The sequence below is a fragment of the Pteronotus mesoamericanus genome, unplaced genomic scaffold, assembly GCF_021234165.1.
Source record: "Pteronotus mesoamericanus isolate MK-2021 breed Mesoamerican mustached bat unplaced genomic scaffold, CSHL_Meso_final contig_1, whole genome shotgun sequence".
Taxonomy (NCBI): Eukaryota; Metazoa; Chordata; class Mammalia; order Chiroptera; family Mormoopidae; genus Pteronotus; species Pteronotus mesoamericanus.
In genome coordinates, this window is record NW_026554998.1 from 1,333,937 (window position 1) to 1,357,350 (window position 23,414).

Below are 23,414 nucleotides of genomic sequence, written 5' to 3' on the forward strand. Positions count from 1 at the left end.
GCACGTGCTCCTGCAGTGCCCTGTGTTGGCTTCGGTGCCTTTGCCTCCCTACCGGGCCTAGTATCCTAGTCCAGAGACCCTCCGTTTTACCTCGCCACAAAGATGACCTATAGTCCTCCGGGTTGGGGAAGATTGAGGGGTCTGAAATTTTCTTCAACATCTCATAAGCCATCAGTTTACCCCTTCCACCCCCACTTCAGAGAAACCTTGTACTACCATTTGCAGAGCTATGGAAAAACATTTGTTTTCAGTTCTTACGTAAGTGAGATTAAGTAGGATTGCTCTTAACTTAATATTAATTTAATATTAAATAGGAAAGCTGGCTTAGAATTCAGCTTTCTCAATTCTGCTAAGTCAGTTAAAACGTATCCCTTTACCATTTAGATTAAACATTATCCTTAAAATATGACTCACTTGCCTTATTTACTTAGTTAATTGGTTACTTTTGATTTTGTAATCAGCATCTCTCAACCACCCCCCAAATCAAAGGCTGGGACCTAGACAATTACCTACATCTGACAACTCATCCATCTCCCTTCGCCTCCTCTTGCTCCTTCCTGCACCCAAAGTCATCGGTGCCCTGAATATTAGTCGTCCCTTTTCTTTTTGTGTGGTTTTATTGCACCTGCATGTGTTCCTATAAAGTATATATTTTTATTTCAGTTCCTTTTAGCTGTAATAAAAGGATATCATGTTGTATGTAATCTATTATATAAAAAAGTCTTTTATTTTTCACTTAATATCACAAAGTACTTAGATTTGTTCGTATTGTTATGTATTACTGTAGCTATTCCATTTTCACTAATATGTAATATTCTATTTTGTGAATATACTTCATTTTCCTTCCAGTTTCCCAAATTTCATTATTAGTGTTTCCTCTCTTTTTCTCTTCTTCTTTGTAGATGTTTAAAAAATTATTTACTATAGTATTTATTAGTGGGATTTTAGGAAGGAACAAAATTAGATGTGTGTTTTCAACCTACCATTTTTACCTGGGTTACCTAAGTGATTGTCAAAAGTAATTTTGAATATGAGATATTTTTACCTTTCAGACTTTTAGAGCCGACCCCCTGTGTAAACTAGGAATCCCATGCATGCACTGTAAACCTGGGTTATTACCTTTAATAGATGACACCTAATAAGTGAAAGCCAGCAAGAAGCTCCTGTGGTCATTCAGTCCAACTTACCACCTGATCAGGAAGCCACAGATAGTGCCCTTTAACCTTGGAAGTACCTCTCAGTGGTGACAACTCAGAGAAAACGTTGGTATTTGAGTTACTTTTGTAGCCCCACTGCAGTTAAACATGCGGCTTCCAGTAGGCTTGTTTACACAGTGAAAATGGCCTGTTGGCCCTCTGTTGCCACTGGGGAGACCTAGGAGTCTTGGAGCCAAGGTTAAGCTGCAGTTCTGAGCACCACACAGTGAGACAAAAGTCTAAACTTGCTCTTTTCCCTTGCAGGGATGTGATCAAGTGGTTGGTCAGAGCGGTGACTGAAGGTGGACTAACTCAGCCCCCAAATGGGAGTCACGCCTCTTCGGGAACAGGCGTCTTGAAGGCCAGCAGTAGCCACCCCAGTCCCCAGCCTACCCCGACGAAGAACACCACTCAGGTGTAAGGGCGGAAGCTGCCCTACCTGGGGCCGCTGGGCCTGACTGCTATAGAAACAGCCCCACAGCCTCGGGGCAGGTTCCCCAAGTTAACAAGCCCTATAACAGAAGGGGTCTTACTAAAAGGACTCTCTTGTGTGACTAAAGACTAAATTTCTAATTCCAAAGTAGAACAACAGCAGGTGCGTCCCCCTAGATGGACAGGACTCCACTAAGTGATCACAGATTTACAGACTGCAGTGAAACAAAAAGCGAGGACACTGCCTTCCCTTTCCTAGACACCAAGAGACTGTACGTTTACAGCTGCCACTGACAACAGAAGGGGGCAGGCAGTGGGCGATCCCGCAGCCCCTAGTCCTCAAGGACCTGCCTCTGTCTCCTCCAGTGCTGGGAGGGGTCTGGCCATTCCACCTGCCGCTTCCACCAGGTCGTAACAGCAGTGGCTCAGGTCAGGCCAGTCCCAGACCTCAGATGGCCCAGGAAAGAGATTCCTGGCGTTTCTTTTATGGGGTTGAGAGTGGTCTTGGCATTTTTAGAGATGCGAAGATTCTAGGGGCTGGAGCTGCCCTTATACAAGTAACCTACTATCCCTCGTCAACTGTTAAAAACCAGTCACAACATTTCAAACACAGCATTTATGCCTAAAATCAGAAAGCCATATTATAATCTATTTGTGCCAAGCTGCTTTTCACATAAGGCTTTTAACTAATTTAGGAGACATTCTTGCATCAAAAGGGAGAATGTTTTGGAACAATGAAGGATTGGCTTAGGCAGATTGGGGGAGGCCCTAAAGTAGAGTTATCCCTGAACCCCAGTGTACAGATCCAAGACAGAGGCAGACACAGTTCCTTCAGTGGAAGCTAATCTCATATAAATAATAATGACAATACATTTGCTGTAAGTAAATAGTTGTGGAAGTATAAAGTCAATTTATTGCGGTCTTAACAACAATGGGCACTACAATTTACACGAATGTACACCTGTGTGCCAGGATCTCCCAGAGCACTCGCAGCCTTCTGAAATAGGCAGTGTTAGGGATTTGTCAAAGGTTAAACAGCTTGTCCCTGCAGACCCAGAATCTGACGCCCAAGCCCCTGGCCCAGCTAGTGTGTCACCAGCTGCATAGTTTCTGTCACAGGAATAATGCCTGTTAGAAAAGTGTGACTTGGGCCAGGCTCACCTTTCAGAGGGGTCGCTCAGATTCCTCCACCGCATCAGCCCAGTGAGGTCTCATGGGAGAGAGGGTCACATTCCACTAGTTGAAGTTCTGAGGCTGAACTTAGTGAAAGATTAGTGTAAAGGAACCAGTGACAGGAGAAAACTGTATGGTAAATATCTACAGGAGTGGACAAAGATAGGTTTACAGTTCATATGGAAAAAGATATAATACAATAATTAATAAATAATAATACAAGAATAAACTGTGTTTCATAACTATAAACTTATTTTGCCCATCCCTGTATTATCCCATGTATCAAAGGAATTCAAGTACATGTTAGTCATTCTGGACCTGTTTCTTCATCTGCACAATCAAGAAGTTATAGGTTAGATGATCCTCAAAATACTCGAGATCCTTAATGTGGTATGTTTCTATTTTGGAATTTAAAAGCAGCTTGCTTTTGCAGCTCAACCCCAGGTTCTGAGAGGTTCAGATAGTATGATCTGGCAAAAGGGATTCGGGTAGGTGAAACTGCTAAATGAAGCATGCCGACAGCTTCAGCAGTTCTACCTCGCCTACCGTGTGCTTTACAAGACCCTGTAGAACACGGGCGGAGACCTCCTCCCGGCCCAGCAGGGTGGCTCCCGCCAGACTCCCACTCACCTGTGCTCTGCCCTGGACCCAGGGTTGTGTGCCAGCTGCAGCGGATGCTGTCCATAGCCGTGGAGGTGGACAGGACCCCCACCTGCAGCTCCAATAAAATTGCCGAGATGATGTTCGGGTTTGTGCTGGACATTCCTGAGAGGAGTCAGAGGTGAGTCTTAGTTCTGTTTTTCTTTTTTATTCTGGGAATATAATTTTGAAAGAAAATTCCAAATTGGAATAAATTGGGGGTGAGGAGGAGAGGTGGGAGGGGAAGCTCCTGTCTCTATAACCTGTGAAAGAAAAAAGTTCTCAATAAATTGTTATTATTTGTAACTAAGGCATAATTGTGGGGGAAGAGGAAGACTACATGTAAATGGAGCCTAAATTTTCCTACTTTGTCCATTTGGCTAAGCTTACTCATCCTTCAAGGTTCACTTCTTAAGCACAGCCTTCTACTCTGACCTTCAGCCATAGAGCCTGGCATAAATGTTCACTGAAGGCCTGGGGGATGAATGAAATAGGCATGTCCAATATTAGAGATTATCCAAGAATGAATAGGGCTGGGCCTGTAGAATGAGCCCAGATAGTAAGAATAAGGAATTCAGTTTCTATAAGCATGAATTAATGAAGCATTCCATTAGGAGGGGATAAAGAATTAGACTCTTGGCTAGAACTATTGAGTCCTCCTTTGAACCAGTAATTTTAGAATCCAGAGGAAGAAAAATAAACTGGAATGAATATGAATTCATGAACAGTTGCTGGTACAGGAAGTAACGATGAGAGAGCCATTGTGCAGTGGCGGCCCTCGGGGACAGTGCCTCCCTTAGTTCCCTGTTTGCTTCCCATCCCCAGTGCCCTGAGCTCCCAGCCAGCAGCCAAGAGTGTTCTTCTACAGCACGGGTTCCTCTGTTAGAACAAGCGCCATGCCAAACAAAACCATCATAAAGGTTAAATTAAAACACCCTGCTGAGATTCAGACAAACATTCACTGGGTCCCTACACTGTGCCAGTCATTGTCACGTTATCTCACATTTTCATGAAACTAACAAATGAGAAAAATACTAACAATCGTGAAATAACTAGCCCAGGGTTACACAGCTAATCAGACAGATTCAGAATCCAAATTTAAACCCAGGACTTCTTAACCCCAAGTTCGTTGCTCACAGGAGGCAGTATGTGAGAGCGGTCGGAGGGAAGGATGTGCATAGACGCCACGCTTGCTCTACCACTTTTTCAGGAGTATTTCATTTGAGTCCAACTCTCATACCATTCACTCATTTAAGCCCAGATTCTGGTGAGAGATGAGAAATCTTGGGAATGCATAACTATAAACAAATTTAGACTTAACATGGGCAAAAATAATTTAAAACCTGGCCCTACCTTAAAATTCTCTCAGAAGGGGCAAATTGGCAACCACCCAAATTATACTAGAAGATCCCTTATTTTAATGTTCTTTGCTGAGCCGAACAGTTTCTAGCACACTGTGAACATTCCAATAAATTTACTCCCACTATTCTCTTAGTCATGGTATGAAGTACTTCTCTTTAATGTGTCCTAAACTGGTCTTTTCCAAATATCATAGACACTTCCCCACCTCCAGCAGTTGTTGGTTCATGAGCAAACCTGCGTCTGCCCTGTCCACAGGCTCCATAGCAGCCTATTTTAGGGCATATGTTAGAGCATTGAGGGGGGCTTGTGGACCACGTTCCTGGAAATAAGAGCCGTGACGGTTATCCCTCTTTCCCTTCTCTGTGCAGAGAGATGTTTTTTACCACCATGGAAAGCCACCTCCTGCGCTGCAAGGTGTTAGAAATCATCTTCCTGCACAGCTGCAAGACGCCCACCCGCCTGCCTCTGTCTCTGGCCCAGGCCCTCTACTTCCTGAACAATTCCACGTCGCTGCTCAAGTGCCAGGTACCTGCCTCCCTGCTTCAGTTCAGGCCCTGGACCCTGACCCCCCACCCCTGAGCATCACATCGGAGTGACTTGGAAACTGCATGGAACCTTTAACTTATTAGCAAGTGCTCTTACTGTCTCCGCAGTCGGACAAAATGCAGTGGCAGACGTGGGATGAGCTGGTCGAGCACCTGCAGTTTCTGTTATCCAGCTATCAACATGTTTTAAGAGGTAAGGAGCATTTTTTCACATGTAGGATGGTGTGGGAGTCTCCCAGAGAACATTATTATGAATTAAAGTTACGTAGGAATTCTAACCAGTGAGCATTGTTTCTTGGTTGTAAGAAACAAGGAATGACATCACTAGAATCACTGCTATGACACAGAAGAATTCACCTATTTTCACTATAATATGTAATACATTGCACCTCATGAGTATTAAGAGTAAGCAAGAACCTTTGTAACCCGGGAAGTGCCCAGCAGTGACCCGCCTGGCCCTGGTATCCTACCCCAGCCCATCACTGCAAGGGCGGGTCGATCGCTCACTGACTATGGACATTATAAGCGCAGTATGGTGCAAGTACAGGGCAAATCAGTGACAAGGTAAAAGTGTACATCTTGCAATAATGGACGACACCCTACAGTCTGTCAAAAGTGGCTGTGCTCAAATCGCAGGTGAAGCCAGGGATCAACAGGACCTGGAAGAGCCGAGTACCTAACACACAGGAGGCAAACACTGACAAGGATAATGGTGCAATAGCTGCTTCAGATGAGAATACTTTATTAGCCAAGGATTAACGAGGTCCTTGGGAAAACTGATATAGTTACTAATTACAAAAAGGAAAGATAGTAACTTTAGAAGAAAACTGGCATTCTTCTTGCTGTGGTGCCTGAGGACACCTCAGCACTTACGCAGTACCCTTCCCAAAAATCCATGACCTAAATCTAATCACAAGGAAGGTTAGACAAACCCATTTAGAGGAAGCTTTTACAGATTGACTGACCTGTACTCTTCAAAAGTGCCAATTTCTTAAAAAACAAAGGAGGACCAAGACTGCTCCTTTTTAGAAAGAAACTAAAGCACATGAATACTAAATGCAAAACATGATCCTAGGTGGGATCCTGAACCAGGAAAGCAGCAGCTAGAAAGTACGTTATTGGGACAATTAGTAAAATTTAAATAGATTAAATAATAGAATTGCATTAATATTAAATTTCCTATTTTTGATAGTTATCCTGGTTTATGAAATTAAACATCCTTGATCTTAAGAACGCCATACTGAAGTATTGAGAGGTGGAGGGGCAGTGTCTTGCAACTTCTTGTGAAACCGGAAGTAGGAAAAGTATGTGTATAAAATTTAGCTGCCATGGTCCTGTTGAGGTTGATTTTAGCTCAGTAGTGATACCCTCTCAGGCCTAGAACTGATGAAGTTGTTGCAGAGCTTTTTTTTTAAAAAGGCACTGGATTTAAGGTGAGTTTAAGGTGAGTTTAAATCCAACCCCAGCACTTACCCTGTGTTGGGCAGCCCTTTTTTCTCCAGACCTCAGTCCCTTCCTTCTGCAGAGGGGGGCTGGTCCTACGTGACCTGCCAAGGCTGACCGCAAGCTGTGAAAACAGTAGGCAGGGCTTGGGCTGCCTGTTTCCCCGGACAGGGGTCAGCTGCAAGGCTCTTCTCTCTGTCTGCAGTCCTGGTGACTAACCTTGAGGGAGTGCGCTGTCAAGGCCACAGTCTGGTTGAGTTGTCGGGGCGTTTTCAGCGCCCTCAAAGAGCGGTGCATAGCGTTCTTAGAACAAGGCCCGAAAGGTAAATTCCATGTGTGCTTAGCCTCACTGAGCTTATGTAATTATTTCTTTTGAAGATCTAGCAGAAAGTTTAATATTAAAGCAACTTTTTTTTTTTAAATTTAAAATTCACTTTAACACTTCTGGTTCATTTGTTTTGCTTCCCAGGAAATACACCTGGGTCATGGGCAGCAGTGACTTAATGTGGACATGGTATCTGGTTTTATGAAAAAATATTCTTATTCTTCAAATAAGGGAAAGGAAGGCCTCAGATCAGTCTACACGGGTGGGCAGAAGTAGGTTTACAGTTGTAATACAAATAATACAATAATTAATAAATGGTACAATAATAAACTCGTGTACTCACAATTGTAAAACTACTTTTGCCCACCCCATATTGAATAAATGGGCTGTTCCAATGCCATTTTATCCTTAACATCCTTTTCAGCTTCTTTGGAGACCAACAGTTAAGGGGAAAAAGTATTCAGAAAGAGTAGTTTGAAAATAGAGTCCTACAAAGAACACAGCTGAAGGGTACCCTGAAATGGTCTGTGTCCTTGCCAGTGGGCATTTTACTGTGAGGGCTCCTTAGTCATCTCTGAGGGGGACGTTGTTGAGGGGATCTGGAGGTCACCCTGAGTTGTCAAGCTCCAGGGGTGAGGGAAGAAGGGACAAGGATGGGAAACTTCTTACTGTGGAGGGAGGGAAGAGGAAGACAGGTAAATTTACAAGCCCTGGCTTATACCACCCAATGACCTTGTAAAAGTCATTGACCTTCAGGAAAGCAAAGGTTTAGAGAAAAGTAAATGCAAGCCAGGATTTGAACTTAAGTCTGTTGCCAAAGTCTGGAAGGAATTACTTTTCTATGAAATCACTGGGCAAGATCAGAAAGTGAGATTCTATAGGAATTTCCAACCACTTTCCTAAACTCCTTATACATGGTTAAATTACTTTTGTAAAGACCCTTCACCTTTTACAAACATTTCCGCAGAGATCAGAGCAGCCCCACTGAGACAGGATGCTGGGGTGTGTTGAACTCACACCCTCTGGCGAACAGAAGCAATCCCCTACACCTGCTTCTGAACACAAATATGTTTACTCATTTGGTCTATCCTACAACACATACGAAATGGTCTCACTTAAACAGAATAACTATAATAAACCAGCATCACAATACACTGAGTACAAGTTCAATATTTCGTTGCAATTCTTTAATACTTAGGAAAAAAATCTCCCTGAAGATATTAAAAATTAATGTGAATATTTCTGAAGTGGTTATTTTAAATGTCATTTCATTGTTTAAACCAACAAAGGGAAAAAATTAAAACAGAATACTTTTTTTTCTTATGAAAAACTTGAGGACCAGAGAGAATGGACATTTTGGAAATACAGTCCCTGCAAGTACCCACTTGGCCTTTGACTTGTATTCCAGTATCTAATTAGCAAGTCTTTGCCCAGACCCTGCCCAGTAAAATTGGACTTCATTGTCTTAAATAATAAAGGAATAAAAAGCAGTTCAGTTCAATTGACTTTTTACTTCTTGCAGAGCATCTACGGAGTTCAGTAATCGATCGAAAAGACTTAATAATCAAGAGAATTAAGCCCAAGCCCCAGCAATGCGATGACATCACAGTGGTCGATGTGGAGAAGCAGATCGAGGCCTTCCGCAGCCGCCTGGTCCAGATGCTGGGGGAGCCGCTGGTCCCCCAGCTGCAAGACAAAGTGCACTTGTTGAAGCTCCTGCTCTTCTATGCTGCAGACTTGAACCCCGACGGAGAGCCCTCTCCCAAGCATTGGAGCACCCCCTGAGGTCCTGCTACACACTGAGCACCAAGAATACCTCCTGAACTCTCTCTCCAACTACTGGAAGTTCTAAAAGTATGAAAAGTAGTTAAGTCTTATAGGACCAAACCTATCTTATTTATCTGTAGGTTATAACTTTCTAACTCTTTAGTAAATACTTTTTTGATAATCCTATCCTAGCCTATTCTCAAATATGGCTTAAATATACAAGGTGTATATATTTTTTGATAAATTATTTATCTATACTTTTTGAAATGCGTAATACTATATGCACTTATACGTTTAACGTTTCCATTCAAGATGTGAAAAAAATCCCTCTGAACAAATCCTACACATCAATGTTACTCAAGGTATTGATGACCTGTTTCAAAAGAGAAAGACATATTCATTTCTCCCTAATGGAACACAACCATCAATATTATATTGCCTATAGATTTGACTTTGTGGTCAGTCTATTAAGATCTAATGTAATGAGGTAGAGGATGGGGGGTTAGAAATAAGAAGATGAGTGTGTTACAAAAAAAAAAAAAATGTTTAAAGGATACAATAAAAAGGCAATGATTTTTCAAAATACCAAGTTTCCTGCTTAGGTTCCATGACTGAGGAGGCAGAATGCAGTAATTACTCCTAACAGGATAAAGAACACAGTTACCCACATTTGAGAAAGCAGTACAGATTTTTTATTGTTAAAACAAGAGATCTGAGCATAAGACACAAATAAATTAATTGTTCTCATCATTTGAGACTCCAGGGCCTCTCTATGGAAAGGTCAGCCCAGCTGGCCACGTAGACATGGTCCTTCCAAAGCAAGAAAAAGCAGGGATTTGAGACAGTGTTCAGGACAACCACCAAGCACGTCCTTGGTGAGGAGAGATGAACAGGTGCTTCCCCTGGTTCCTTTCCTCAGGAGGCTCTGTGTGTACACAGGTATGAGCCTCATTTGGGGGGAAATGATTACATATAGAAAATTTTTTCATCCTTCCACCTGTCAGAAAAAGTTGCAGACCCTGGTGACACGTGTTTCACACGAACATCCAGACAATAATCAATGTATAATTACCACCATCTTTACTTTTAAAAAGCTTAATATCCATTTATACCAAAACAGTACGCTGAATTTTCTCCTTAGAAAGTTTTCCACCAAATTGGAGTTAACTCGATTTCACTCTAAAGTGCAAGAAAGGACATGGAAGAGAAGCACTGCCTGGCACAGCTGCCGCGAAGGCCCCGCCCGGTAGCAAGGGCTCCAGTCTCCCAGCAGGAGGGGTGTCCCTGCCAAGTCTGCTTTTCTTTGTGCCCAGATCTCAAACAGGCGTGGGTCCCCTCACCCACATGGCTGGAGCACACAGCGCCAGCAGCGTAGGGCAGAGACCAGTCAGCGGGCGCCACTCTGCCATGACTCCTCCACACGCGCTGACTGTGGTAGAGGACGACGCGAACATTCCCTGCCTAGCACGGGGCGGTCCAGGTCTTGTCTAGGTCACGTGATGCAGACATAGGTGATGAGGCCCCACACATTGCTGCTGAGGTTATTTAGTCTAACTTTACATCAACGCAACACGCAATAGCTTCTTCCACACAAGGACAGGCTTTACACTAATATTTCTCAAAAACCAATTATGTCTCCAGTTCTAGCCTCAGTTTAAAGGATTGGAAAAAAAAGAAGAAAAAAAAAAACAACCCAAACCCTTCCTATGTCAGAGCCAGGGTAATAGAGGAGTGGGTGTAAGAAACCCTCTATCCAGAGTCATTGGAAGAGAAAACTCTAGAAGCCGGTGGGTGTGAGCACATTCAAGTCACGGGGTTTGAGATTATGGGTACGCGGCGGTTGTTTCTTCCCTTCGATCACTGGGACGTCCATCTTGGGTGGCTTGAAGGCTGCTGGATCTTCGGCCATTCGGGTGGCCTGCACGCGGATCAGCTCCATTGGAGAAGGTTTCTGAGCTCCCCTGTAGGGTTGGGTGGCAAAACCTCCTACAGAAGTAAACCAGAGCAAATGAATTGAAAGTCAGTAGACAGCTCCTGACACCCATGGTGAAATGCCTGCCACACTGCTTACTCTTTTGAGGGAGCCGCCTTACCCGAATCAGACTTCTGGAGAGATCTTGGTCCAAAGAGGCTCCATTTATCTGCCGAGTTTCTGTCTTTATCTCTGCTTCCAGAATCCATGGTGCTAAGATTTGGGCCAGGTAAGGCTGTGGAAGGGCCAGATGAGAACCAGCCTCTGGCAGAGAAAGAATAAAAGAGCCTGATATATCCTCCTCCTAGCCCTCTGCAAGTGTCTTGCGCGAAAAGCCTAGGAACTCAACGCCCCCTCCTTGCTCTGAAACCACAGGCTTAAGTAAGTCCCAGCTTCGTAGGCACACGGCTGCTCGGAGGGGTCACGGGCAAGGCTCACCTAGGCTTCTGCTTAGGGGAAGAGTGGGGGGTGCTGCTGGGGGTGGACTGGGCTGAGGCCGGATTCTCCTCTCTCGTTATCTCTCCACTCTGTAGTTTTAGTTTCTGTTCAGATGGGTAAGAAAAGAGACTTCAGCTCAGTTTGGGTATAAACAACCTGGTCCACATCAACTTCAGGCAAAAGGAAAACAATAGGTGGAATAATTTTGGATTACAGAACAGATAGTCCTTTGATTTTGCCACACTAAATAGAACTCCATCTTAAAAAAAAAAACGTACAAGTTCTACAATATATCTTACACATTTCCATACTCAATACCACACTAGAGCTTTTAATTTTCCCACCTTGCCCAGCCAGTAAGTGGAAGAGCCAGAACTCAAGCTGCAGGCCTTCTGAGCATGGCCGTGAACTCTGCTCTAGCTGCCTCTCTGGCCACAGACAGCCTGCCCCTGCCAGGCTCTCGAAGCCATGACCCTGGGGGGCGCGCTCTTCCTCTGCAGCTGCCCACCTCCTCTGCCCCGTCTGGTCCCTCTTCCCTCCGCTAACCAGCCACGCAGGCTTCCCTCCGCATTGTAAACGCACCTCTAACACACAGACAAGCGTCTGCCGGGGGAGAGGCCAATCTGCCTCTCAGGCCTTCCGGAGCGAGGCTCCCTGGCTGTCTCTACGCTCCATGTCCACTGTGCCAATGCTGAGCCCAAGCCACGTTCCAAACAAATGACCCCGACTGAATCTTCTCGAACACTCCCCATGTCAATTTACGTAAGCTGGCATTTCAGCCAGCCTCATGTTCTACTCCTGTGGCCAAGATGCAGAAAATGGCCCAAAGTCAATCCTATACTATACAGGGTGGACAGCTCAACCAGAATTCTGACCAACATGACAGTGTCCCCTCTCCGGAAGCACCTGTGCTGCCTGGCAGCTTAAACTGGCCACCAGCCCAACCCTGATCCCCCACAGCAGTGGTTTTTACGCTCCGCGTGTGACCATCACCTGGGACGCGCGTTACGAAGCGCCGCGGTCCCCAAGCCTCCCACCCCTCCCCCCAGGCCGCCAGAGCCACGCTGCTCTTCCTCCCACACACTGCCTCCCGGTCCTCCTTTGAGCCCCCTCACGAGTCAGGTTCTTGGGTCACTTTGGAACATGGGGAAAACCCAACAGGAACGAGGGCATCAGGAGACCTGAGTTCAGGTGCTGTGACTGGTTAAATACACGACCTTGGACCTCAGTCTCTTCATTTACAGAACACGGAGAACAGCTTCCAACTCAAGGGAGTGACACAAAGATGAAGCGAATGCAAGCGCCTCAGAAGCCGCAAGGCACTGTTAGGTGCAAAGCGGGGCTCCCTGAGCCGAAGTCATTGGAAATTATTTCACTCATACCACTACTCGGTCCTTATTAACCTTCCCAAAAATTAGTCTCATTCATTCCAAGTTTAGAAATGAAAGAGCAAAAACATTCCAATTCTACGTCTGCTTTCAATTTTTAAAAAATTAAACCTAGAGCGTGACCTTGCTTTCCAGCTACAGTGTCACCTCCGTTGAGGCTGCCCGAGCCGCCTCTGTCCCTCAGTGTCGCTCACTCTGGTGCACCAAGGGACCCAGATCGGCCTCACCGTCTGTGACACGCTCGCACAGATCACATGGAGAGCGCAGAGGCTCCCTCTGCCTCGAGCAGAGGCTCGCCCTTCACCGACGGAGAAGAGGACCTTCCCACCGCAGGCGGGGCTCACACAGTTCGAAATGCCTCGCCCCGCAGCCCCCGCCGAGCCGAGCTGGTAACTTCTAAACCACAGCCACATCTCAAGCTATGAGTGACGAGGACGCCGTTTTTTCCGAAGTCCCTGAGCAACAAGCTTACTTGGAGTGCTTCTGCCCCTCGAAGGTACTTGGTCTCCTCGGCGGTAAGGCCCTTGTGGGGTGTGTAGCCAGCATCTCTCAGCCCTGCCTGTTGCTCAAAACGCTGAATGCTCTCCTGGGTCTGTTCTGGGAACAGAGGAGATGACAGTCATGCCCGTCCCCACCGCCCCTCACAAACTGGGGGAGGACAACACAGACACCCGCCATCCTCCCCGGGAGCGAGAGACCGCGCCGACCACCCGACGAGGGTTCCCCAGGCCAGCGGCGATCCTGAACCTCGCACAAAGGTTCCCTGACCACAGGGACACTCCCCTCACACCAAGATACAGAACAGATAACCTCCAGGGGAACTCCTTGCCTCCCTCTTACTTGTACACTGTGCCATTCTCTGTGTGTTTAGAAATGCAACATGGGGAAGCCAGCTGATGTTTAGAAACTGGGGAAGTTCTCCAAATAGTTTCCTGAGAGGGACTCACCACCATCACAGCCCACGCAAAGACCTTCACCAAAGAGAAACGGGCCACATTTCGGCTAGATGGCACCGAGGTACCAATTAGCGACAAGCCACAGAGAACGTGCCTTGAATTAGCCAAGTCTACCGAGCCACGCCGGGCACAGAAGACAAACAACCCCATGTTAGGTAATCAATAAGTCAGTTATACTAGGAAATGACTGACAACTGAATTTTTTGCTCACTCTATATACACACTACCTCATACAGCCCCATATACAGGAATGTGGCAGACAGGGACCAAAAGTCTAGATCTCTGACGTCTTTTATGACTCAGTCATTCCCCTTGGAAGGAACAATTTTATTTCTATCAGAATTAGAAGCACAAGGGGGTGGGGGAGGGGGACCTAAACGTATAAACGTTATCTTCCTGTTTTATCAGGTAGTTACCTGAAAATTTAAAAGGCGGGAAAAGATTTAACGCATTATAGCACACTAATACCAGGATTTTACATTTTTTTAAAATGTAAGACTATAGCCACATCCAAAGAAAGCTGAAACAAAGGTATGTCTACTCTGTCTGCAATTATGTAAAAATATGCACACAAGTGGAAGTGAATAAGCCAAGTAAGAATCTGAGTGACAGAACTTCCAGATATTAGAACATTCTGGATGCTGGGGAAGTGTATCTTCAATGAAGAAGTTATCTTGTGTTGGAAGAACAGGACTAAGAGCTTTCTTTCTAACGCTGCCAGAACATTCTCAGGCTTACACGGTGCAAGTAATGGTTGCAGATTCAAAAGGTGTGTTTACGCGTGAATGAGAGAAAGTCCAAGAAGAGCTTGGACTTTTGGTTCTTGGGCGAGTTCTCCAGAACAGGCCAGATAAACTGACCTCTCCCAGAGCAGATAAACAGGACCTTCAGCTTCAAGACAGAGCCAACAAGGAGCACCTCTATGCGCCCTGTCCCTGGCAGAGGCTCCTGCTGACTGGCCAGGCTGTGTATCTAATAATTAATTGTTAACAGCAGAACCAAGGCTTCAAAAACAGGCAAGCTCCCTTGTTTCCAGTCTCATTAGGACCACAAATCACACACCCTGAAGCATAAAGAAGCTTCAGGCAACAACATTCAGGAAGGGGGAAAGCTCTGAGCCACTTAAAAAAAAAAAAAAGAAAAAGGAATACAAGGCAGGTGGGGGATGTCTCTAGTGTCATCTTTCCCAGCAGCAGCTCCCAGCCACCAAGCACTGGGCCACCTAACCCTCTCTCTGCCTGCCAGCCAGACTCCTGTTTCATTTACGAGGAAACAGTCTCAATGGTTAAGTAACCTGCCCGAGGCCACACCGCCGCACATGGGCAAGTAAGACCGCATTAGCCAAGCAGCAGGAATACCGAGTAGGAATACCTCTATCAACCAGAGTTGCCCTGTGTTTGGCAAATCTTCGCCTCCACGGAGCTACACTGGTGACGGCAGCCGAGCTGGCACCTGCCAGGCGCGGCCAGGACAGGCCCCGGCCGGCGTGCCCGCCGAACCCCAACGCGTCCCGCCCATCCCACTCCACTCAGGGGTGCAGAGCGCTTACTTGTGATCAGAGAATTCATGATGACACGGGTGGCTTTAGCCTTCACCACGGGGACCTTGTCCATACTGTCAATGGCTGATGACAGGGTCATGGCAGGGGAGGGGACACTGGCCTCTCCTTCCTCCACCTGTTCGAGAGAGGTAAGGAGGCACTTGAGCAAAGCAGGGGGGTCGCACACTGAAACCTACTCTTCTGGGGAAGAAGTTACTGAAACACCTTGAATCTGATAGACAAGGAAACCTCTGAAGGGAGGGGATTTGTCCTCTCTACCCGACTAGATGTGTATCATCCATAGTGACAACAGATAAAGACATACAAATAGCCTGGATTTATAAAAGTGGGAAAGCGAAAATGTGAAGCTGCGGCCTCCCCATTCCCAGCCAGTGTCTGTCCAACAGACTGAACTAGGACCCACCGCCGAGCGCTGACCGCGTACCAGGCGCCACGCTGGCTTTGCCTAACTCATCACGGCACTCTGCCGGCAGCTCTGGCATTCTGAGTGAGGATCAGAGGCCCTGGAGGGCTGGGCAAACAGGTGGCCGGGCCCCGCCCCAGAGCTGACTCGGAGGCCTGGGGTGGGGCTCAAGAATTTATTTTTCTAACAAATTCCCACGTGATGCTGATGCTGCTGGTCCCCAAAAACACACTATGAGGCCCCTAGCTCTAAAGGTTCAAGGAACAGTCTTTTAAAACGACCCAAAAAACTCCACATAGCTCTTCACCTTGAACAGGAGAGCTGACAGCTTGCCTCCTTCTGGCATGCCAGCCCCTGGCAACTGGCAGGGAGGGGGGAACTGGCTTTATGTTTTGTTGCCTGCTTGTCCAAGGGAATTAATAAAGACCGGCAGGAAGGAGGGGAGCAGAAGTACTGGAATGCCGTGTCTGCGTTACAAAAGAGGGCTTACACTTCTCAGCTGTGACTTCGGTAAAACCTGAATCTCTGCTTCCTTACTTGGAAGGCGGTAGAAAGCCAGGACAAATGAAAGAATGCATGCAGAGTTCAGCTGGGCTTCCCATTAAGAGCAGTTGTTCCCAACTGTCAGCTGTCCCAGCTGGGGCACAGCAGCAAGGGGGAAGCCCACCCTTTGCCTCGGCAAGCACGCAGCAGCCTTTACACATGAAAGGGCGCGCCGCCCCGAGGAGCACCAGCAGCAGCCTGGCCTGGCCTGGCCTTCCTCCTGCTCGGTGCGAGCGCTGGGCTGGCGCTGCAGGCCGGCAGCCAGGGTCCTTTCCTCCCGCTACCACCAGCCCGCCTCACTTGCGACCTTTACTCCTAACAGCTGACTGAGCGGATTTCGGTCAAGGACACAGGGACTTTCCCCCAGAGCTGGAGGGAATGCTTTTGCAGAACGGAGCTCCCCGTTCTGAGAGCCCAAGGGAAGGGGCGTGGGGAGGGCCAGGAGAAAGGGAGAACCAAACACAGCTCTACCAGGTCCAAGGCAGGCTGGGGGCAGCAGTCTCAGGGGCCGCTACACCCCGAACGCATGTTTCGGCCCTCCTTCATTTAATCCGCACAACACCCCCACGGCAAAAGTAGCCCCATCTCTCGGGTGGAGACGCTGTCGCTCAGGGATGAAGCTGTGTGCCCAAGGTCACTGCTAATACATAGACCATTAGGGGACTCATATCCAGGTCTGTTGAAGTAACTGCTCGCTATGTACTTCCAGTCAGACCCTCAAAGTTCAGGGAAACTGTAGCTGTAAATTCAATGGCTTCGACTGAACTTGGCAAGCCTAGTTTATTCCGGCACCAGAACCGAGAGTCGGAGGTGACCGTCCCCACAGGCCGGGAGCACGGGCTCAGTGACATGTCTGCAACGAGCACAGGACAGCCAGGAGGCACGCTGCCCAGAGGGGCTGTGCGGCAGGCGCGGCGGGACGGGAGTGTGTGTCTGAGAGAGCCAGGCCCCGAGGGAGGCGGCGGCGCTCGCCACGGGGGAGGCGTGCGGGGAGGCCTGCGGCCGGTGGGAGAGCGTGACATAAAAGAACAGCACATGCTCAGGAAACGATCACTCAGTGAACATTTTCTTTTTCGTTTTGGAATCTGCTTCGTGTCAAGTCCTCTGCTTGGTACCGCAGACAGACTACGACACTGGCCCCCGCTCCTGCCCACCAGAGCCAGTGGAGGGTGATAACAACGCAGGGCATGTGACAGGGGCAGACGGTACAGCGGAGGGCTCAAGGGGAGGGGCCCGTCTTATCAGGAGGGAAATCCTGCAGGAGAGACGTCTGCGCCAGGCTTAAAGGACGCCACTGTCCAGGCAGGCGGGCGGGAGAAGAGCGATGGGATGTAAACACCCCAGGCAGCGGAGCCGCTGAAGTGAAGACTTTAAGGCATCACACACCCCGCCGAGGGCGAGAAACCTCAGGTAACTTGCGCGGTTGGATCACTGGGGGCAGCGGCCCACAGGACCCAGATCACGCAGAGCCAGACTAAGGAGCTTGCATGTTTAATGCCGTAGCAAACGGGGTGGGGATGGGAGGGACAGAAGAACTGCAGGACGGGGAAAGCACAGCCATTCTAGTTTGAATTAGAAATAACAAAGGGCCCGCCGCCTCCAGCGGAGGCACAGAAAACGCACGTAGGGACTGGAGGCTGCCAGACTATACGGGTGCCAGAGCCACGGAAGCTCCTGGAGCCGAGGAAGGAGAAGGAAAGGCCGGGCCTGCCAGCGGCAGCCGGCGGGGTCAGGTACCTGGGCGAGGTGCTGATACTTGCGCTCTGGGATCACCGGCTTCCAGGGGATGCTGCCCATGTCCGATGGAGGAGGGGTCATGGGCGCCGGGTCCTCCAGGGCATCATCATAGCTGAATGCCCGGCGGTGCATCCCGATGGGCAGGGACATCTTGCCTAGAGGCCCACTGGGCTCAAGAGCTAAGAACAGAGACACCTGTCAGGATGGGTTCAGCAACTGATCACGCTCATCGCTTTAAATCGACCTGTAGGCAGGGAAGCTCTGAAACACGCATTCAGAGACACAGAAGAGCAGCTCGCCCTGGAACTGCGAGCCCACTCGAGGCACGGGAACCTGCAGCACTGACCCCGGCCTCCGTGCCCGGCCCTCGGGTTCTGCTCTTCGCCCACTCGGCAGCCCCATCCATTTGTATGGTTCAGAAAAACGGGAAGTTCCATTTAAATGACCTGAGCAAGGTCACATGACTTCAAAGTGCAGCAAGCAATCAAAAGCCGATCCTGTCTGATTTCACAGCTTGCGTTCTTTATGCCACAGAATCTGTGCCCACGGCATTGCCAAGGCTCTCAACTCACGCAAGACTGAGGGTGTGATGTTCTTGTTGCCATTTTATAGATGAGAAAACTCGGGCCTAGAACGAAGCAACTTGCCCAGGTTCATTCAGCAAACAGCCAGCTGGGCTCGACTGCGAATCCTCTGCCCTCCCTCCCCCACCAAAGAAAACAAGAGCACAAGGACAAATCTCTGCGATCTGCTGCCAGCTTCATCGCCTGGCTCCGCACGCTCTGCATGATTTAAGCGGCCGCGCCAATTACCACACAGGAACTGCTGACAGCCACTCCCCTCCGGCACTGCCGGCCGATCGTGCCAGGCTGCCCACTGGACCTGACTGGCAGTGTCCCGCTGGGCCACGGGCACCCTGTTTCAAGGGCACTCTCAGCTCTGCCAGGCCAGGGAGCCAAGTTCATTTTGTTTGTTTCATAGCAGAACTAATGTCCAGGTCCTGCCTGCAGCGTGACATTTCCCTGTTGCTAAAATTGTATTCTCTCCCCAAGACATCAACCTGCACGGTAGTTAAGTCCCAAACCAGCAAAGATACTTCATTTAAACAGCAAGGGACCAACCAGCAACCATTACTATTACTGTTAACATCAATAATAATTACTAACAAATCCACAAAAACAGAAAATGAGTGGCTGCCAAGGAGTGGGGGGGAAGGGAGTAGTAGGTGGGCGGGAAGACTGATGACGAATGGATATGAGGTTTTCTTTTCGGGCGATGATGTTCTGGAGTGAGACAGCGACAATGGTTGCACAACCTTGTGATACTAAAAGCCACTAAATTAGTCACTTGAAACGGGTGACTTTTATGGTATGTGAATGATCTCCATTAAAAAACCAAATAAGAGTCCTGACTGGTGTGGCTCGGTGGGTTGGGCACCGCAAACTGGAAGGGCACCGGTTCAATTCCCAGTCAGGGCTCATGCCTGGGTTGCGGGCCAGGTCCCTGGCTGGAGGCCTGCAGAAGACGACCAATGAATGTCTTTCTCACACATTGATCTTTCTCTCCCTCTCTCCCTTCTCCTCTTTATAAAAATAAAATCTTTAAAAAAAGAAAGAGAAAATAATGACCAAGTACCCTTCCTTGCCAAGCACTTACATCCCTCATCTTACCTAATTCTCATTAAACAGATAGTCTTCCCAGGTTCCAGCTCAGGACATGGAGGCATAGATCTTAAGCAACACCCAGCTAGCGCGTGTGGGCGGGGACTGGAACACAGACCCGAGCCAGCGCCCACTCTGCATGCAACACTGCATGCTCCCCACACGACAGAGCCTCAGCACCAGGAGCGCAACCCTGTGGTCGGGTGGTTGCAGCGGAGCTTACGGTCATCACGACAGCACTGAGAGACAGACTAAACGCAAGCTGATGACGTAGGAGGCCAGAGAGGGACCTACGTCGGGAGACGCTGGGGAGACTCCTGTTAACTCCACTTAATTTGGGAGCAATTTCAAAAACATCTTAGGACTCCTCCCAAGAGCCATCTCAGTAGCCCTCCTAAAGATAATAATAAAGCCAGCTTCTATGTACTAAGAAACACAGTCCTGCACACAGAGACCCCAAAGTTTTCTGGGCAGTCAATGTATATTTATCACTAACTTTTAACTCACATTTTCTGCCTAATCTTCACAGCCACCCCGAGAGGTAGGCAAGGTCATCTGTACTTCACTGATTATCTATAATCGAGTGATGCAGATTTGATTAAAAATCCCTGCCCTCCCCGCTAAAACAGTCCAAGGCGGGATCAATGACTTCGGTAATCCAGAAATGACTGACCTGTAGAGACCCAGGACTCACTATATTGTTGCTGTGAGCATTTTCATGACTAAGTTCCGCTTGCTGCCTTCAAAGCCGGCTGGGCCCTTTCTGCCCAGACCTCCATTCCACCTGCCCTCTCCACCCCCCTATAAAGGGGGATGAGTTTAAAGTTTTGCTACACACCACAAGAACTCCCCAATTTATTCTGAATTCTTATTTAATACCTAAGGAAAGTAACAAATGTCATACCCTTGAGTGAAAACAACTACTCTCTTTCCAGTTAGATTCTGGGTTCATACCCTGGCTGGGTGGTTAATAAGATAATATTTAAACGATGCCAATCTAACCATCAATATACGGTTCAGGAAAAGTGGTTTCTGGATAGCAAGGTTGAGGGCGAAACATGACTTTACCAAAAAGAATTAAGTTTACCAGGCACTTCTGATTGTCTCGAAGCCATTGAAAGACTGGGATCCAGGTGCTTTTTCTATATAGATTTCAGAGCTGAGTCCCTGCCACCTAATAAAAATAACAGAGAGCATTTTCTTACAGTGAACACCAAAGAATAGCACCAACGCTGTTCTTTTGACAGGCACACAGAGTTTTATGGCTTGTTTACAACGCTGAAACACACATAAAAAAGCCAATGGGTGAGAAACATGCCAAGGGGAAGAAGCAAGGATAATGTCAAAGGTCTCACCACACCCGTGGCCGACCTTAAACCTGTGGCAGGACGAAGACATCATACCTGGTGAAAAGGTCACCTTACCAGAGTGAAATGACCTGACGATTACGCCGACAGCTGGATATTAATGAGGAACATTGTTCAGCTGCTGCCAATTAGCTGAGCTGCTTGGGAAGAATCCATCCATCCTTTCCGGAGGCACTGAGAACAACGAACCAGGTCAGCACGGCTGCTCGGAGTCCGCCAACCAACCTCCTCCCGTGCATTCACGCCTTCCCCCGCCTTGCAAGAGGGGTCCGGAGTTTGTTTGTTTTTCATGTTTTAAGTCAGTTAGGGCTCAGGGTTCTAATAAACTGACCCACAGGGAGGGCCTGGGTCGCTAGAGGTAAAATTCATTCTTTGTTGCTAACACCGACTACATTGACAAGGGTTTTATACAACACTTGTGTTTTAACCCTTGCAGGAACGCTGAAAGCGGCATTATTTGTCCCCAATTTTAAAAGAAGGAAACTGAAGATCAGGAGATAAGTGATTTATTTGTCCAGGGTCACAGCTAAGTGGCTCATCTGCAACATAGGTAGTTTCATACCCTTTTCAGGGGAGTTCAAAGCCCTACGAAAGCAGTTATTTGCTTTTCAGCTTGCTACCTGGCTCCTCTCTTCCAACGGAGCTCAGGGCAAACCAGTTCCTTCTTCACTAAAGAGCAGCGCGGAAGCCAAAGTTCAGCCGTCCTCTGGGCCCAGGGAGCTTTCGGATCCGCGTACATCCCCTTCCCGCCCCCGTCCCCTCCCGCGCGGAGCGCAGGCGTCTCCCACAAGGGACACCGGACGACGCCACCAGGATGTGCTAGGCCAGCTTTGCCTCAACCCCCTCTCCCTCCTGGCGGGCAGAGAAAGACTAAGGCGATTAGGGTCGGGGCCTGGCACTAGCAGAAGGTTCCCCGAGGGCTGCGCAAGAAGGAAGCTTAAGAGGTGAGGGGGCAGGGCCAGGCAGCTCCGAAGAAGCAGGGGCGAGGCCCACCGGGGGCCCCAGAGCCTGGGGAAGCGGAGAGGACTCGGGCCAGCGCCCAGGCGGAGGGGCCAGGAGCGCGCGCCTCTGGCTGAACCGAGGATGTGGCCCCAGGGAGGGCCGGGCCCGCCCGGCTCATCTACTTACCGGCTTCGCCTCCGCGGAGCTGCCTGCAGCCCGAGCTCCAGCACTAAAGAGGCTCCGAGGACCCACGTCTCTCTAGAGGTCGTGGCGCACTGAGGACCCAAGGCATGGTGTGAACGGCGTAGTGTCAGTCGCGACCCTAAAAGGTTCGGGCTCAGACCACAGAGTGTTTGAAGCCAGGCCGATCAGCAGCCTTCGTGATAAAGAATCCGGGACCGCACCAGTCACGCGAGACTTTGCCCGGAAGGCTCTCAGGGTATGCTGGGAGCTGTAGTCCACGATCGGAAAGCCCCCGCGACTACGGCTGCCCCTCTGCGCAGACGAGAAATGAGCAGGGACCCTCTTCCAGGAGGAGCGGTGTTAGTCAGGGTTCTTACTAGTAGCAGAACCAAAACAGGGAGCAAACTTCTTCTGCCTCCCGTCCCCTAGACGAGGCGGTCTGCGTTGTCACTTGCCTTTTACACCAACAAAAGTGACGCTTGAAAAGGTGTCAGCAGAGAGGTCACGGACCGAAGGAAGACTTATTTTTCCCCCACAGGGTTTACAAATGTGCTAAAACGACACGTTTCTACCCCACATCCCAAGCTTGCCATTAAGGAGGGCTGAAAGCGGGGCGGCTGGGGAGTGGATCTCACACTTAGATTTCGGCATTTGACACTTGCCACGTCTACCGGCAGGACAGAGAGACTTTCTCCCGGCCACTTTAAACTCGAGCGCCTTTACCGGGCCACCGGGCCACCGGGCCTGAGTGCGCCACGAATTAGTCTTTTAAATTCTGTCACTACCTTATGACTAGCACGGTTGCGTTGCCGTGGGATGTGTGTGTATCTTAAAAGTGTCACTTCGTTAATTTGGAACTTTTAAAACACTACATGCCATAACTTATTTACCCTCTGTGGAAGTAAAACCAATACCTGGTCCTCCTCCATCAGAAGGACAAAGTGCACAACACACCTCGGTCAGAAGGGGAGGAAAAACAGCGCTTTGCATCCTTAAATAAGCCAGGAGACAGGATCACCTTGTTTTGTTCTTAGCCCTCCTACTCCCAACTCCCCCCACCCCCACAAAAAAGGAAAAAAGAAAAGAAACTGAAGCCTTTCCTGGAAGTTACTGAGTCTCTGACTAAAACAACTTTATCCCTGACTTTTGCAGTACTGCCATCTGAAGCTACAGCATGGTCGAGGCACACAGTAGCCATGTGAGAAAACTGCTGTTTACACACACACACACACACACACACACTCCTAACCATACCTTTTTAAATTTCACAATCTTATGAAATTTTCTTTTTTAGATGAGTATTGTATTTTTTTTAATTGGAGGTCTTACTCATCTAAAGCCTTCCAAGCCTTTTGCAAGTAAACTAGTTTTCTAAATGGTT

At 48.3% G+C, this 23,414-nt stretch overlaps 2 protein-coding genes across 3 annotated transcripts in view; one reads left to right on the top strand and one right to left on the bottom strand.

Annotated features, from left to right (window-relative positions):
* The window catches only part of SIMC1 (SUMO interacting motifs containing 1), a 30,079-nt gene extending 21,010 nt beyond the window's left edge, over nt 1-9,069 (top strand). Inside the window, exons 6-10 of the mRNA XM_054567949.1 lie at nt 1,461-1,613; nt 3,454-3,582; nt 5,171-5,327; nt 5,456-5,540; nt 8,638-9,069. Of these exons, the coding sequence (XP_054423924.1) occupies nt 1,461-1,613; nt 3,454-3,582; nt 5,171-5,327; nt 5,456-5,540; nt 8,638-8,900 (787 nt within the window). The 3' untranslated portion in view covers nt 8,901-9,069. The remainder of the gene's footprint in view (nt 1-1,460; nt 1,614-3,453; nt 3,583-5,170; nt 5,328-5,455; nt 5,541-8,637) is intronic.
* A 526-nt stretch (nt 9,070-9,595) lies between these two features.
* Nucleotides 9,596-22,237, bottom strand: KIAA1191 (KIAA1191 ortholog). Of its 2 annotated transcripts, XM_054568068.1 has the most exons (9): nt 22,037-22,237; nt 20,966-21,082; nt 20,629-20,715; nt 17,881-18,059; nt 15,186-15,312; nt 13,153-13,277; nt 11,293-11,396; nt 10,976-11,118; nt 9,596-10,868 (listed from the first exon to the last, which is right to left on the bottom strand). In XM_054568068.1, exons 3-9 carry the CDS (start codon nt 20,654-20,656, stop codon nt 10,660-10,662), a joined length of 915 nt encoding a protein of 304 aa, XP_054424043.1. In that variant the 5' UTR covers nt 20,657-20,715; nt 20,966-21,082; nt 22,037-22,237; the 3' UTR covers nt 9,596-10,659. The 2 variants fall into 2 exon arrangements, with proteins under 2 accessions (XP_054424043.1, XP_054424129.1); XM_054568154.1 differs by lacking the exon at nt 20,629-20,715 and having other exon boundaries at nt 9,597-10,868; nt 22,037-22,236.
* Between the last annotated feature and the right edge of the window lie 1,177 nt (nt 22,238-23,414).

What these genes read in the sequence shown, in the direction of transcription:
- KIAA1191 (XM_054568068.1), bottom strand. Translation starts at nt 20,656, where the DNA reads ATGGCTTCGAGACAATCAGAAGTGCCTG. An exon ending in CATGAATTCTCTGATCACAA is followed by an intron (nt 13,278 to 15,185) that starts GTAAGCGCTCTG and finishes CTCTGTTCCCAG; the next exon opens with AACAGACCCAGGAGAGCATT. An exon ending in TCCCCTAAGCAGAAGCCTAG is followed by an intron (nt 11,119 to 11,292) that starts GTGAGCCTTGCC and finishes TTTCTCTGCCAG; the next exon opens with AGGCTGGTTCTCATCTGGCC.